The sequence below is a fragment of the Archocentrus centrarchus genome, chromosome 7 (assembly GCF_007364275.1).
Source record: "Archocentrus centrarchus isolate MPI-CPG fArcCen1 chromosome 7, fArcCen1, whole genome shotgun sequence".
NCBI lineage: Eukaryota > Metazoa > Chordata > Actinopteri > Cichliformes > Cichlidae > Archocentrus > Archocentrus centrarchus.
Genome location: NC_044352.1, coordinates 27,936,192 through 27,952,284, shown reverse-complemented (window position 1 = coordinate 27,952,284; position 16,093 = coordinate 27,936,192). Strand labels below are relative to the sequence as shown.

The window sequence follows — 16,093 nt, the reverse complement described above, 5'->3', positions numbered from 1 at the left end:
ACCTGTGTGAAGAAAAGAGACCGCAACACAAACAGACAGCCTTGTTCACCACATATATTAAAACATATTTTATAACAAGATATTTACACTATGTTTCATTTGACAGCTCAACTCGATATAATTATTTCATGTACATGGAATAAAAAATTAAAATGTAACAGTTGAAGTATATACATTCACAAAAGTATACACCTCAACTCTCCAGAAAATACTATTGGGAGTCTTAAACCTTTTCAGGAAACCCATTTACAGAGTTGCCCCTCAAATGTCTGCCTTTCCTTCTTGTCTCACTCATTGCTGGTGGTTGAGGCTCAGTTCCTTTCACTGAGGCTCGTTTCAGAGATTGCCATCATGATGGTTGGCTTTTTGAAAGCCTAGTTGTAAAAAACATCGTCCTCGGATAAGGAGCTGCTGTCTACGTGTCGGACGGCGGCTTCTGCAATCACAGTGCTCCTGTCCTCGAAAGGTTGATCTCTGTCCTGAGTGTTGGACATCGGGGACGTGGAGTCGATCGGTGGAGGTGGGACCAGGTTGGCTGCACTGTTGCTGCCGTACGTCTGGGTGTGAATGCTGTACAGATGCTGCGGGACACCGACACTTCCACCATTGAGCAGGAACTGAGACAAGTAGTGGCTCTGCGCCGCTGCGGAGGGATAATGGAATGAGTCAGGAGGTTGGTTTTTATAAACAACAAAACGATTTTAATTTCACAAACAAGTGAGTCATCTCAGGTTGTGATTTTATACGGTCTTTACACACACGCTGCTCAAATCAGGGGAAAAAAAAAAAGTGCCATTGTTCTAAACCACCTGCTGCACGGCCTCAGATAAGACAGGGCTGTAAGCCATTTCTTTTTGAAAATATACATCAATTTATGAAAATGTGCATGTTGGTAAATATTTTTGACATGATGACTTGAATTAACCTTCACAGCTGGATGAGAGCTGATTAAACAGAGGGTGTTTAGTTAATCAGATGTATCAGTTGATGGAATTTCCTTTAAGTGAGAACTTTAGGCAAAAGTTTCATTTTTTTTATTTCCTTACAAAACAGCCTGTTTTCCTTACAAAACAGGGTTAAAAACTTGCCGCCGGCGAGTTTTTAACCCTTCTATTATTAATTATTTTTCTAATGCTTTCGAGCAGCTTACTGCCCCGTCAAAGTCTACCACGGAACAATTAAACTCATGGTTGGAAGTGTCCTGCAAGAATATCTTGGACACTGTGGCCCCCATGAAAATTATGCGGCCAAAAAGGAAAACTGAGCCATGGCTTAACGACGAGGTTCGTGCCATCAAGCGTGAATGGAAATGGAAGAAGAAGGACAAACTACAAGTCTCACTTCAGGCTCTTAAGAGCTGCTGGCGTCGTTACTAGCATGCTATTAAGACAGCAAAAAGACATTATTAGTCCAATATATTATGCTCCACCATAAAGATTCATGTGTGTTGTTCAAGGTGATTGACTCTGTCCTTAATGCTCCACCGCCTGTCCGTGTAGAAGCATGTTCTAAAATGTGTAATGATTTCTTAAAGCTTTTTATAGATAAGGTTGTTACAGCAAGAGTCCTCATTTTGGCACCTGCTTGTGACCCCTCTTCTACGTCCCCTTGTTCAACTGTACTTGATAGATTTAAACCAGTGGACTTGACTTTTACACAGGATGCAATGGAGCACATGAAACCATCGGGTTCTCCTCACGATACTGCTCCCCCTTGGTTTTTTAAGAAAGTTTTTTCTAGCATAGGACAGGTCATCTTAGATATTGTAATAAGCAGTCTGTCATCAGGCGTAGTTCCTGCGGGTCTCAAGCATGCTGTAATATAGCCCCTTCTCAAGAAACCTGGCCTTGATCAGACGGTGTTAGCAAATTTTAGACCTATTTCTAAGCTGCCATTTCTCTCAAAAAAGTTGTTCTTGCTCAGGTTAAACCTTTTTTAGAGGATAATGGTTTCATGGAGATTTTTCAGTCCGGTTTTAAAACTCATCATAGTACAGAAACTGCTCTGGTGAGAGTTTTTAATGATGTTTTTAGGGCAAACGATATGGGGGAATATGTTGTTCTCGTTCTACTTAACTGCTGCCTTCGATACGGTGGATCATAATATTTTATTATCCCGCTTACAGACCCAGATTGGCTTTCGTGGCTCTGTGTTAAAATGTTTTACATCATATCTAACAGACAGGGCTATGTCTGTAAACATAGCTGAGTATGAATCTGTATCTGCTCCTGTATCTTATGGGGTCCCGCAGGGATCAATTCTTGGTCCTCTTCTTTTTTCTCTTTATTTACTACCCCTGGGTTCAATACTTAGGAAGCATGGGATCTCTTTCCATTTTTACGCTGACGACAGCCAAATTTATATGCCTCTTAAAAAAGATGCACTGTCAATCACGCCCTTGCTGCGATGCCTTGAGGATATTAAAGCATGGATGGCCGTAAACCTTTTGAATTTTAATGATAAGAAAACAGAGGTAACGGTTTTCTGCCCTAGCAGTTCATGTGAAGGATCCTCTGTTGACCTGGGACCTTTGACGCCCTACCTAAAGCAGACCATCACAAATCTGGGTTTTAAGATTGACAGTGACCTCAAGTTAGCTCGCCAAGTCAGGTCAGTGGTTAAGTCCTGTTTTTATCATCTCAGACAGCTGGCTAAAGTAAGACCCATTCTCCTTGAGCAACAATTTGAAATTTTAATTCATGCTTTTATTATTTCCCGTTTAGATTATTGTAATGCTCTTTATTTTGGATTTAGCCAGTTGTCCATAAAACGTCTCCAGCTGGTTCAGAACGCCGCTGCTCGGTTACTAACCAGAGCTAAAAAGAGAGAACATATTACCCCTGCACTGGCTTCCCTGCACTGGCTGCCAGTACATTTTAGAATTCAATATAAGATCCTTTTCTTGTTTTTAAATGTCTACATGGCTCTGCTCCTTTTTATCTCTCTGAGTTACTTGACTCATATACTCCGACTCGTTCACTCAGGTCAGCTGACCAACTACTCCTGAGAGTACCTAGGTCAAAACCTAAACTCAGAGGAGATAGGGCCTTCAGTATTGCCGCTCCTAAACTGTGGAATGACCTTCCATCAAATATTAGGAGTGCTCCTTTATTATCTACTTTTAAGACTCTTCTTAAGACCCATGTTTACCGTTTGGCTTTTACTGCGAGATAAGACTGTTGCTTTTAGCTTGTCCCTATTGCTGTGTGTTTTGTGTTTTATGTGAATGTGTAAGTGTGTTGACTGTACAGCACTTTGTTACAGCCCCTGTGTTTAAAGTGCTCTAAAAATGTAATAAAGTAGTAGTAGTAAGCCTGCTATTTTAAGACCTGCTAAGGACCAGATGATTTATATTACGTCCATATAAATAAACCTTATAATTGAAAGAGGGTGTACTTTCTTTGTACTTTGACTGTATGTGACTGGGGGTTTCAAATGAAAAATCTGGACTAATAACAAAAACATGACATCACACATATCTATAACATATTACAAAAGTATATAAAGTAATAAAAAAATCTATTAAGAAACAAATAAGACTTCAGGATTTCAGTGTGCTTTTAAAATGGTAAATTCGTGCATGCCACAATATCTGCTTTGTTTTAAAAGCTTTGCTTGTGCTGTAAAGTTTTAGCGCCACTCATTTTCAAGAATGGGTGCACAAAAACAGCAAGGATGGCAAGACTGATGAAGTATGGTTAGCTCTTCTGAGATATCAGCCACATGAAGTATTGGACAAAGTAAATTCTGTCGTGTTGATGACATCTGATGTCAAGTAAAATAACTGCCAAAGTCAGTTGGATTCTTTCATGGCTCTCATTTAATAGAGGAGAGATTTATCTCCAAGAGAGACAACAAAGCAGCTTACATCACTCAGCAGCAAACACAATTATTTTATATTAAGCTATAAATCAGCTATGTTTTGAAAGACAAATTAATTCTTTTATCTGTTGTATGCCTCAAAAAAATCCATCATCAACATTAAAGCAGAAAACTTGGAGGTAGAATTATGACTTTGGGATGATAATTGATCAAACCCAGACAGAGGCTGCTGTGAAAGAAATGGCTTCAAACACTGATATTGAAATTATTCAATTCAATTATTCATTTGTATTCAGACACAGAGGAGCCACCTTAACCCTGTTTTAAAAAAAAAAATGGAGATAAAGCAGACGTTTAAGACACCAACCTTGTAAGCTGGTGGATGGCTGCTCTGAGCTGTCGTTTAGGGACCACGCATTCATTGCTGCCTCAGCCAGGGCAAACTGCTCAGCAACACCTGTGAGACGCAAGTCGAACAAACATATTTTATGTTGCTTTCCTCTTGGTTGTTTTTCATGAAGTGTACGCCACAAGAAAAAAAAAGGGGGGGGGCAGCAATAAGTGCACAAGGTTTGAGTCACTGTCATGAGACATTCTAAAAGCTATTGATTTTTGCAGATGCTCCCTCGGCACAGACCAATCCAACAAAAACAACATCAGAGGGATCAGAACATCGCTTCATCTCCACAGACAACATCTTGTTTTTCTTGAATGAAACTCATCCGTCTGCCTCACCTGCAGCGAAGCGAGCCTCTTTGAACTCATCCGTCATTTGGGAATAAAACTGTTCATCTTCCTGTAGCTCGGCCTCCATGCTCCCCCAGCCGCCGCCTCCTCTACCCCAGGCCCCACTCCATCCACCTCCACCTCCCCCAGCTTCACCGCATCCACCCCAACCCTTCCACTCAATCAGGTGCGCAACTCGCCCTTGGGCCATCGCCGTCGGCTTGGTGATGTGCTCCTTTATCGTGGCCACCAGACCTAAATAATGGAAGGAGGACAAGAAGGGATGAATCTTAGATTAGATTTTGGTTGTCCAGGCTGAAAAGATGGAGCATACAGTAAGTAAATCAAATAAAAATGATTGAGGAGAAGGTAATGTGAAGATAAAATAGCTACATGATGGCGTAGAGTGGGGTAGAGACGAAAGCAGCAATGCTACGGTAAGGAGCAGAGCAGAAATCTAATAGAGGGCAAGAGAAAGGTGAACTATAATGAGATGGTGTTGTTTGACATGAAATTCTACAGCTTTGCATAATTCAGGCTTGAGGGTGAGCATTTATTTTTGATTTGCATAACATGAACCATGAAAAGAAGAACTTCTACTGCTGCCTTCAGAGCCACTGAAAAGGAAGTGGACAGAACTGGAATGAGAGCACAGCAGAGCCCCAGGCGCTGTTTATAAATCTCAGCACTTTAACAGTATTGTATGACTGCCACTTAGCTAGAAAACAATTGAAATAAAAACAGTGTAACATAATGGTATTTATCATTTTATTATATTATTTTATTCTATTTGGGCTCCTTTGCAGACATCATATTTACTGGTTTAATTAGAGCTATTGAACAAATCAGGTGCGTTTCCCTCAGGTCTTTGAATGTTGCCCTAAATGGACTCTTTTCAAGCAGGGTCTGGTCTCTGTGTTCTCTACACTAATGTGTTATTCATAACCTGTGGACTCAGTGGGCAAAGCCTCAAAGGAGCCATCATTTCATTTAATCAAAAGAGACAAAAGTTGAAAGGTCTTTGGAAAGGACAGGGGAAGTCAAACTGACAAAAGACAAACAAAGGAAAGGTTGAAAAGGTAAAGGTCAAAAAAGAGAAGATGAGGATTTATGGAAAAAGCAGGAAAAATGTCAAGACTACAGAGGCAGGGAAGCTTAGAAATGGAAGGTCGACTTTCACATTGAGAAATGGTGTTTGCTAATAAGATAAGGGATCCAAAAGTGCTGAACACCTGGCTTAAAAAAAAAACATCACTTTTTTTTAATCCATCTGAGCTCAACACCTACTTCTCATATTTTGTTGTACACTGTGACGCCCACTCCCGTCTCACGCTGCGTTCACACAGTGACGACGCTCCTTTGCGGCTCTTTTCTGGCTGACTGTTGAAGTGAGAAAGCTATATTTGCATCTATTTAGGGTATGCGCACACAGCAAGAAAATCTCATCTGTTTTTCAAGCAGATGATTTTTCTACTGTCAACACTGCATTATGAAACGGACCAAATCATAACAGGCTGACATGGCTCCCCACAGAAAATTTGTTCCCGGAAGGCAGTGGGCAGAAGTAAGGCAGCCGTGATTTCTCTGTTAATCTGCAGGTACGGTGCAGCTGGGAAACAGCATCAGGAAGGCTGATGCTCAGTGTGCTGTTTGGGACTACTGACTGTGCTGCTGCGTGTCTCCGTGCAGGCCTGTTATTATGTTTCTGCATAAAAGACTTGAATTCAAAATGTCACATTTGCATTGTCTATGGGTGAAGAGAAGGGAAACATTTTCATGAGTTTGCACAGTTAAATAGGAGCAACTGAAAGGGCTTTTTCAAGATGTTATTTTTGTCTCCCTCGCTTTTATTGTTTCAGATAATTTTTCTTATCACATAAGTCTTTTTGAAAACTTTTGAAACATATGCTTGTCTGAGTCAGCCTCAGTCATTGCTGGGCACTGAAAGCAATGAGCCTAATAAGCAGAAGCAAGTGGAGCACAAAAGACTGCAATATTGTCTTCCTTCTATTCCCTTAATCTGGCTTCTTACACTACACCTACCTTGCCTGTGAAGATTACTGGAACTACATGCATCCAGACACAATTCATTTATTTATATTTCTTTTAACAGTGAACCTTCTCCTAATAGATGCTAGAAAGCAAACACACACAGTGTTTAAATACAGACAGAGACGATTCATGGATGTAGTGAAAGAGGACATGCAGAGGGTTGGTGTGACAGAGGGTGAGATGGAGGCAGATGACCCGCTGTAGAAACCCCTAAAGGGGGCAGCAAGAAGAAGAAGACAGTGTTTAAATACAGCTAATAGTGAATGAAAAAGGATCAAAACAGAAGCTTATAAGTAAGTTAGGTACAGTTCAAAGAATGTGTTTGCTAAGCACATAATACTTTTCAAACCCATGGAGCGTCAGCGTCCATTTTTACATTTGCTTGGTTGGTTCTTATTAAGATCAGTCAGTCAGATCAATCAAAAGGGATTTTGAGGATTGACTTCAAAGGCGATGTATTAGACGTACTGCACCTATTTTCACAACATCAGAGGAATGATGCCATTACTGTATTGGACAGTGAGTGTGTGAGCTATATCAAAGTCAAAGCAAATTCAGATTGAGCTTGTTAAAAGAATTGTGGCCAAGACAACTGATGAAAAGGAACTTTTGTACACTCGCTAAAGGCTAGAACCCAATGGCTCCCTGTTGCAGCAGTTTTGCCCATTTGCCTAATACACAAAAGGTCCCTTATTTGAGACCAGGAAAAGAGACAAACCCAGACTTAGGTGTCACAAGTTAGTGCACTCCTAGTTCCAGTCCCACATCTGGATAAATGGCAACATTGTGTCAGGAAGGGCACCTGCTGTAAAACCTGCGTCAAATCAAATATCCCGATCCCTCTGCTGTGCTGAAAGCACTAACCTAACAAAGGATGGGACACCTTCTGTTATCTTCTTTTTTAATAGCTTTAAGGAGCCCGCCTGAAGCCATTCCCACTTGCTTGCTTGTCGTCAGCTACTGTTCTCCATTAACACTTGAATGAAAACTGTTATTATTTGTTAAAATAAGTCTCAACTGAAATACATGCAGGAAATGAGCTATTAGTTATGATCAATTTAGCATGTCAGAGGCAACAAGCATGTCAACAAATCCCCTGAACTTCCTTGGAGGCTGTGAGAAATGATTTGATGTCTCATTTATTGTTTGACATGTTGCTGCAATAAGCACGGTGTTACTACTTAAATAACCAGTAAGTCAGGAGTTAGTCACTTCATCAAACAAACAAACACAAAAACAAACATATATTGCCTCATGTGGAGCATGACTCCCTGCTGTGTGTTGGACAAACAGTGGAGGTTTTAAAACCTGGAGCTGTAGTCTGGGTTTTGCTTTTTACAGCCAGGGTGACATTGGAATAATTGTTGGGGAGAGGAGGGTGGGGGGCATTTAGTCGCATTGTAAGAAAGGTAAACCTGGCACGCACTGTATTATTCCAAGCAGCGTTTGACCAAACTGATAAAAAAAGAAGCAAAGCAAATCAAAGCTGGAGCAAAAAATAAGCAACTCAAAGTTAAGGAATCAAATTTCAGGCAAGTCAGAGCAAGTGATCCCGAGGGGGACATGAATGTGTTTAATACTTACAAATACAAATCATCTCTTGAAAATATGAGCGTGTTTCTTTCCATATTCTAACAATTAGCATCAATAAAGCTAAAACCATCATTATTTCAACTAAATTAAGAAATAATCATCTTTTTGCATACAAATGTACATGCATTTCAGCTTTGTTGCAATCCATGTGACCATCTATTTCAGGGCAATTCATGGAAGGGTTACTGACATATTGCACCAAAATAGTGGACTGACAAGGTCACTAATGTTGCTCATCTTTAAGCTGTACACTAAAGAAGACTTCACACATACCTGCTGTGAATGAATGCTAATAAATGATGTCAGTGTGCCGGTTCAGGCAGCCTAACTGAGGTTTGTGTGCCTGCCACCACCCCAGAATGAAATATTTATGGGAGCTCCTGAATGTTCCTTCAAAGCCACCATCAATTCTGCATATTAAGCTGCACACTTTATATAAAATAAATTGCCAGGATCATTCTGCTCCCTTCAGGATGAAGAATTACATTTTGTTGCCAGTGTCATTCAAATTTGAAAAATGTAAGTTCCAGTGATATGTTTAAAATGTGCATTAACTAAACTTAGACTGGAGTCATTATGTGTGTTTTACTGTTGTTGTTTGGGGTTGTTTTTTTTTTTCTAAAACCAGATAAGTTAACTGAACTTGAGAAAACCTAAGACATTGGTTTAGGTCTACAACTGCAGGTGGATGTGCTCTCTCTTCAACGATATCCAAATTTGTCCCAATAGTTACATTTTACATTTGACCGATTTATGGTCTAAAATAGCCCTCATAGCAGTTTGCATTGTTTTCATGGCTGTACGGAGAAACAGCCATTACTAAATTTTAATATGCATTAAAAGATATATATAACAAGTTTCCCCTTAACCATGGGGCTAAAAGGTTTGCTAATGGGCTGCTCCTTTAGAACTGTAATGTAATGAGTTCAGTTTGCCTAAGCTGCTGGAGGAAGTCTTCAGACCGTTTTAGATCAAAATTGAGTTAGTGAAGTATTTCAGTCTGGTTTTAAAACACATCACAACATTTGAAAGGTTTTAAATGGCCTTTTAGAGATTAGTATCCCTATCCACATTATTCTTATGTCTTGGTTGAAGCACTTTGTAGGAATAAAACGAATTGCTCTGCAATTATTTAAGTCTTAATTAATTGACCGAACTGTTTCAACTGGGCTGGGGCGCACCATCCTCACCAGCTCCACTCTCATGTGGGGTCCCTCAGGGGTCCATTCTTGACCCATTCCTTTTTCCATTTTATATGCTCTCCTTGAGTGCAGTCTTTGAAAGACATGGCTTTTCATTCCACTGTTATGCAGATAGCTCCCAGATTTACCTGCCTTAAAAACAGTGACCCCTCTAAAGGCCCCACTGGACTGTCTGGACATTTAAAACCATGGATTGCATTAAATGTTCTTACTTTACAGATATTGTGGTATTGTTTGGAACCCCTGGCATCCATGACCTTGGACCTTTAAAGATCTATAAAAAGCAAAACCTTTGCAAAGAACCTGAGAGTGACCCTTCACGGCCCTTTAACCTTTGATAAACCGATAAATGCTTTTGTTAAAGATAACTTCTTTCAGTTTTGGGTACTTGCAAAGGTGAGGCTATTCCTCTTCTTCAGAGACTTTGAAAAAGGTTATTCATGCCTTTGTTTCGTGACTTGACTATTATAACAGTCTTTATTCAGATGTCAGTATGTCACTGCTCGGCTGTCTGCAGCTGGTCTAAAATTTTTGGGTCTTAATATTTCACCCATTTTGGCTTCCTTATATTGACTCCCAGGCAGTTTTACAGATGATTGTAAGATTTTTGCTTTAAGAATAGATCAGTTTTAAATCATCGCACGGATTGGTGCCTCCTTACTTTTCCAGATCCCACATCATCACTCAAATCTGCGGAGCAGATCCTCTGAGCTGTACTGAGGTCCACATTAGGTCCAGATCGCGCCTTTATAGTAGCTTGAATGAATGGATGGATGGATGGATGGATGGTAATGACAAAGACTGGCAGATGGGTGTTTAAATTTGACTGTGACTGTGATTATGAGCATGAGTGGTGTTCATTTTGCAGATATCTCATAATATAAATGAGTCTGTCTCCATGATATTTGCTGAGCGCCTTCATACTCTGATAGTGCAAAACCTATTTGATTTTAATACGTGTAGGAAAACACTGCAGGTTAACAGTAACAAAAAGTTGTTAATAATAACAAAACTGTATTTTTCTTTTTTTGCAGTCTAACATTATTGCAGCTTTGCAATCTAATGAACACTTTAGTTTCCCAGAGTGGCTAACAGGGCTTTAGTGCCACTGGCTCCTAATGCAATCACACCAGCCCGATGCATTCATCAAACAGCATCATACAAGGAGAATAAAAGCAGCAACGGCTGCTCAATATTATTCAAAATGCAATTACAGTGGTACAATAATATTTGAGTTAGCACAGTGTGATCTCATTGGAGCTGTTAGGATGTCAGCTCCAAGTCTGCAGAATTTACAGTGCCAATTTAAACGATGACTGAAGACTGATTAAGACAGTAAATGTTAAAAAAAAGCATTTTGATTTTTTTACATGATGGAGCATGTCACTCTCGAAGCAGGTGCCAACAGCTCAGCCGTCTTGCCGAGTGTCTGTATTTGTCTAACACATTCATGAGGTTTTCATGGCCTCCATAATTATTCTGTCACTGTAATAATGAAGCGTTCACTTGGAAAAGTTCAGCAAGGCATAACACATTAACTGAGATAATGAACCCCCCGCAGAGGAGGGGGAAGCAGCTGAAATGAGGCAGAAAGACACAGGGTGGGGAGAAAGGGGAAGAAGATGAGGCGCCAGCAAAAGGAGAGCAGGAAGTCTGAGTTAAAGGTGGAGAAGGAAGTGACAGTGAAGAAGGAAATGTGAATGTTACTCGGCATTACTGTGTGTGTGTGAGGGAGAAAGGAAAGACTGAAATGACACTATAACCTCCTGTGGTTACCAACAAAGTGACTCATAATGAAGCACACAGGAATTAAACACAACATGAAATAAACATGTTTTTTTTTCTGTGTGTGTATGTGTGTGTATTTGTGTTTGCGTGTCTCACCCATCAAAGAGGACGTAGCCAGCTCAGCGATGTCATAACGGCTGGTTTTATCTGATACACTGCCATTGGAGGGATTCTGGCTATCCTGCACAGTATAAGGGTGAAAAAAGGGGGTGTCTTATTCACTACTTCTCAGAAATAAGCTTTCTTGTTTGCCAGCAGTGCATTTACATTTGTTTTTGGTGTTGACCTAAAACAGGGGCAGGGAACTGCAAAAAAAAAAAAAAAAAATGTGGATATAAACATATATATGCACCAGATTCCTCTTCTAGCAACTGCATCCAGTCATGTTGAGCCTCAACCCACGCCTTTCCCACTTTTTTTCCAGCAAAATGGTGATAATGACAATAACATCCTTCAGTAATCGCACTCAGCCTGAATAAGCTGCAAACAAAAGGCATTATGAGCCTGTCTTCTGTTTACACCCAAGTAGCTACAATCAATACGGACTTAGAGCGTACTTTTCAAAATCGAGTTCTTTCAATTTTAGTATTTTTGAGCTGCGACAGCTTGAAGATGGTGTAAACAGCATGGGACTGCAAGGAAGTTCACATTAGAGAATAGTCCAAGGTTCCACTTCAGACTGCAGGAAAACAGATATACCAGGTCTTCATACATAATAATTATGAAATTCACATCATTTTTGTTACTGGTACATCACAGAAAGGGAATTACCCAAAGCACTTGAGACATATTTCAGTACATTAAAGCAAGTGGCTGAACACAATTTCAACAATTTGGATTTTTTGTTTGTTTGCTTTTGGGGGTTTTTTTGGTGGAGATAGTCTGCATGTTTTTGCTTGTTCTTATTTCCCATTTGAAATCAGCATCCTGAGTTTTCACACTGGTATCGAATAGCAGTTTGTTATCCTCCAATTAGAAATTGAGGAATTCACTTACTGTCACTATCATATCTGAACATTGTGACTGGGTAGGTTTTCAGTGTGGAGGCAATGACTTATTGATTGATGCAGACATGTTAATTTGACACATGGCTTAAAGGTTTAGGGTGCATCACTGTGACTGTAGTGTGATTGTAGTGTTGAGAACTTCAAAAAAGCATTGATAAATATGCCAAAGCAATGAAGTAATGAAAGCAATGAAAAATCATTGTTAACCCTTTTGCAAAAGCAAAGACAACCTGTTTGCATCTAAAGCGATTTATTTCAAATTTCTGTAACAGTAATTAAAACTTTAATATATATTGGTTTAACTTCTAGTTCACACAAGAATTTAAAACATATTTGTTTGTTTTTTATTTTTTACAAAATGCTAATGGTGACACCGCAAACATGAAGACTATTCTTGAGTTGTTTTTTTTGTTTTTTTTTTAAATACTGAGTCACAAAAATGGAGTGAAACTTCACACATTCAACCTAAATCACCAGGACAAAATGTTTTATAATAAATGAGAATTTGTAAATGTTGTGATATTTGTGTCATTGTTGTTGTTTATATACACAGATATAAAAAAGAGCTGCCAGTTTGTTACATTTCATTATAAAACTGAGCTGGTCTAGCTATAATGATCATATCATAGGGCGATAATTAGCTCAATTATGTTCTGTGCTGTCACTGTTAAAAGGGTATTAGCCAGTAATGACAGCCTCTAAAGCCATCACTAAAGGTGAGAAAAGGCCAATCTCTACGAGGCAACACCTACAAGGTACTTCTGCTTACCTTGGTAGAGGATGACTGCCCCTCCTCAGGGTGGTGCAGCGTCGATACAGGAATGTTGATCTCTGTGGGAAGTGACAGACAAACCCTGGTGTTAGATTTATAGTGTCTATGTGTAGGTTTCCTCTGCACGTGTCTACGTGCTTGTTCAAGCCTAATATCCAGGGGTCAAGTGAGCCTCATATATAATGGATGGGAGGAAGACCGCTGAATCCTGTTAGAGTCATTTACCCAAAGCCTCTCTGCATATTTAGCTCGGCCCCAGCCCACACTCTGCCTGTCTGCTTTATAATTGATGGTGATGAGGTTCGTATGAATGACAGGAGGAAATGAAGTGAAGGTCCATGCAGCAGAGAATTAACATTATTAGAAAGGTCTCACACACACACACACACACACACACACACACACACACACACACACACACACACACACACACACACACACACACACACACACACGCATTTGGGGTTTCCCCAGGGAGCTGTCTTCAATACAACTGGGTGTTGCTATGGAAACATTACAGCAAAAGGTGACTAGTGATGCCCTTCCATGTACTTGCCAGCACACATTACTCTCACACTCACACACACACACACACACACACACTGGCTGTATCTGATCTCTGGCCTCATCAGATGCTATAACAGGTCAAGAAACCCCATCATGATTCCTGAACCAATATATTGTCCTTGTGGGGTTAAATCCCACACACACACACACACACGCATACACACACTCACGCATACACAGATACACATCACCGCTGAGCTCTTATCTGTTTGTCTGGCGCCTCGCTGCTGCCTTGTCTCTTTCTTCCCAGCTTGAAAGCGCTGCTCCTTTTTGTCACCTTTGTCTCACAAAATGTTTTTAAACCGCACTCCACGCTCTCGCTGAAAATGATGCATGACACTGCAGTATGATGTTAATATTTTGTCATGTGCTGACAAAACATTAAGTAGATTAATGTTTTGCGGTGTCACAGAAAGCTGATACACCTCACATCATTTTTCTATCTTAGTGGATCTTTTGTTTTGACAGCATAAATTACTACTTGTGTTCTTCCTGGAAGAGGGCCTGCCTTGAGCCGAGGCGTTGTTATTTCACCTAGACAGCGCTGGAGATGGAACAAACACTAACTTGTTTCCCCAGGAGCAGAGACAGAGAGCAAACACACTATGAGAGAAAAAAAATTGCAACCCAAGTCACATCTTCAAGTCACGACAAGTTGGAGCGGGGTTCTGATGAAGCTCCTAAAGCCACTGTTGTCCTTCACTGATCCACACAATCCTCATCATCAACCTCTTCTCCCAGAGTCTTTATTCTAAAGCACCCTCAACAGATTCACGTGAAAATAGATAAGACATCAGCTTAAAATTCACATGGTGAAAAATGGGATTCAGGCAGTCTTTCTGCTGTCAAAACTTCGGGAACATCAGGCAGCTTTAAAAATCAAACATTTCCTATGATTTTCCAGGTTCTCGTAAACACAATAATTCCCGGAAAGCATGATGTAACTTTCTGAAACCATCCTTGAATGCTGTCACATTATCTTGCAGGTTGATTAAACCCTCACACACATACACAGACAATGAAGCGCAAGCAGGTGGAGTCAGGCACTGACCTTTGTGACCTTTGCAGAGGCAGGCACCCATGGTCTCAGGATGGCAGGGGCGGTTATCTGTTCACCATGGCTGATTGAGGATGAGCAGCAAGCGAAAGAGAGGAGGAAAGGGAGCAAGAAAGGCAAGAAAAAGAGGCAGCAGTGGACGCAGAAGTATCAGTAAGCAGAGGAGCAGAGAGAAGTGAGAAACTGTGGTGGGGGTGGGGGTGGGGGGAGCGAATGCCTGATGAGCTGAAGGCTGAGGCTCTGCTCCCTATAGGAGAAGAGAGGTGAGAGAGAGAGAGTGAGAACGTGTGGGGAGGGGGACACAAAGAGAGAGAGACACACAGAGAGGGGAAAACAGGGAGAAAGTGTGAATGTCTGTTTGGTGACGATTTGAATCTCCTCCCCACTCTTTCTTCTATTCTCCTCCCACTCTTCATGCTACTGTATATATTAGACCTCACACTGTGAAAGGACGGCTTACTGATAGAGGAAGATGTTCAATGCTGTTATGTATTTGGGACGAAACATTTTCAGTGCAAATGATTAGATAGATAGATAGATAGATAGATAGATAGATAGATAGATAGATAGATAGATAGATAGATAGATAGATAGATAGATAGATAGATAGATAGATAGATAGATAGATAGATAGATAGATAGATAGATAGATAGATAGATAGATAGATAGATAGCATTATTAAATCTATGTCAGTAGCTGTCACAGGAGTCAGCTGATGAAGGATCTGTGGCTGCAAAGCATTCTGTGTAGATTCACGTCTGAAACTGTTTCAGGCAGAAAGTGCAGATTCATAAAGATGTGTGTACGCATGGTGATCTTTTATTAATCTCACTCATTTTCACGCACGTTCACGAGCCTCATTTCCATTCTCATCTCTGCCCATGAAAGGATACAGACCATCCCTTATTTCATTCGTTCATTAAAAAAAAAAAAAATGTATTTAAGTCAATAGTAGTGAAGAAGTCCAGTTTTATTAAAACGGGGACACAAATGTGTTTTCGGTGATCTTAAATGTCACGAACAGGAAAAACGACTGAAGGGGGAAAAGAATCAAGTTCAGAGGAAAGAAACGTGGCAGACGAAAAAAGACAGTTCACACAAGGACGGCAGAGCAATACGCCAGATACAATTCAGCGGACTACACAGAAATTACGTGCAAAATGATGTGTGTGTATATATATATATATATATATATATATATATATATATATATATATATATATATAAATAAAAGAGAGAGAGAGATGTCAGATTCTGTCTCACCTTACTTCTGTCTCCAGAAGTTGGAACTTTTATGGATGAGAGCAGGGTTTGTTTGTTTTTTTTGTTTTGTTTTGTTTTGGGGGTTTTTTGCGGTGTTTACCAAGTTGACGTTGAGATGACGTTCTCGTTAAACTTGCCAGTCGGAGCTGAATGTTTTGAATTTCTAATCCTTACTTAAACACAGCACAACACAATGTCTCATTTCCCCAGAAACGATCTTTTTTCTTTCTTTCTTTTTTTCTG

At 40.2% G+C, this 16,093-nt stretch overlaps 1 protein-coding gene across 1 annotated transcript; it reads right to left on the bottom strand.

Moving 5' to 3' along the window:
• Window positions 1-112: 112 nt before the first annotated feature.
• fam131c (family with sequence similarity 131 member C) lies at window positions 113-14,716 on the bottom strand. Its single transcript, XM_030734599.1, has 6 exons — window positions 14,581-14,716; window positions 12,960-13,021; window positions 11,280-11,364; window positions 4,558-4,803; window positions 4,190-4,279; window positions 113-643 (listed from the first exon to the last, which is right to left on the bottom strand). The coding sequence occupies exons 1-6, from the start codon at window positions 14,609-14,611 to the stop codon at window positions 375-377; spliced, it is 783 nt and encodes a 260-aa protein (XP_030590459.1). The 5' UTR covers window positions 14,612-14,716; the 3' UTR covers window positions 113-374.
• Window positions 14,717-16,093: the final 1,377 nt, after the last annotated feature.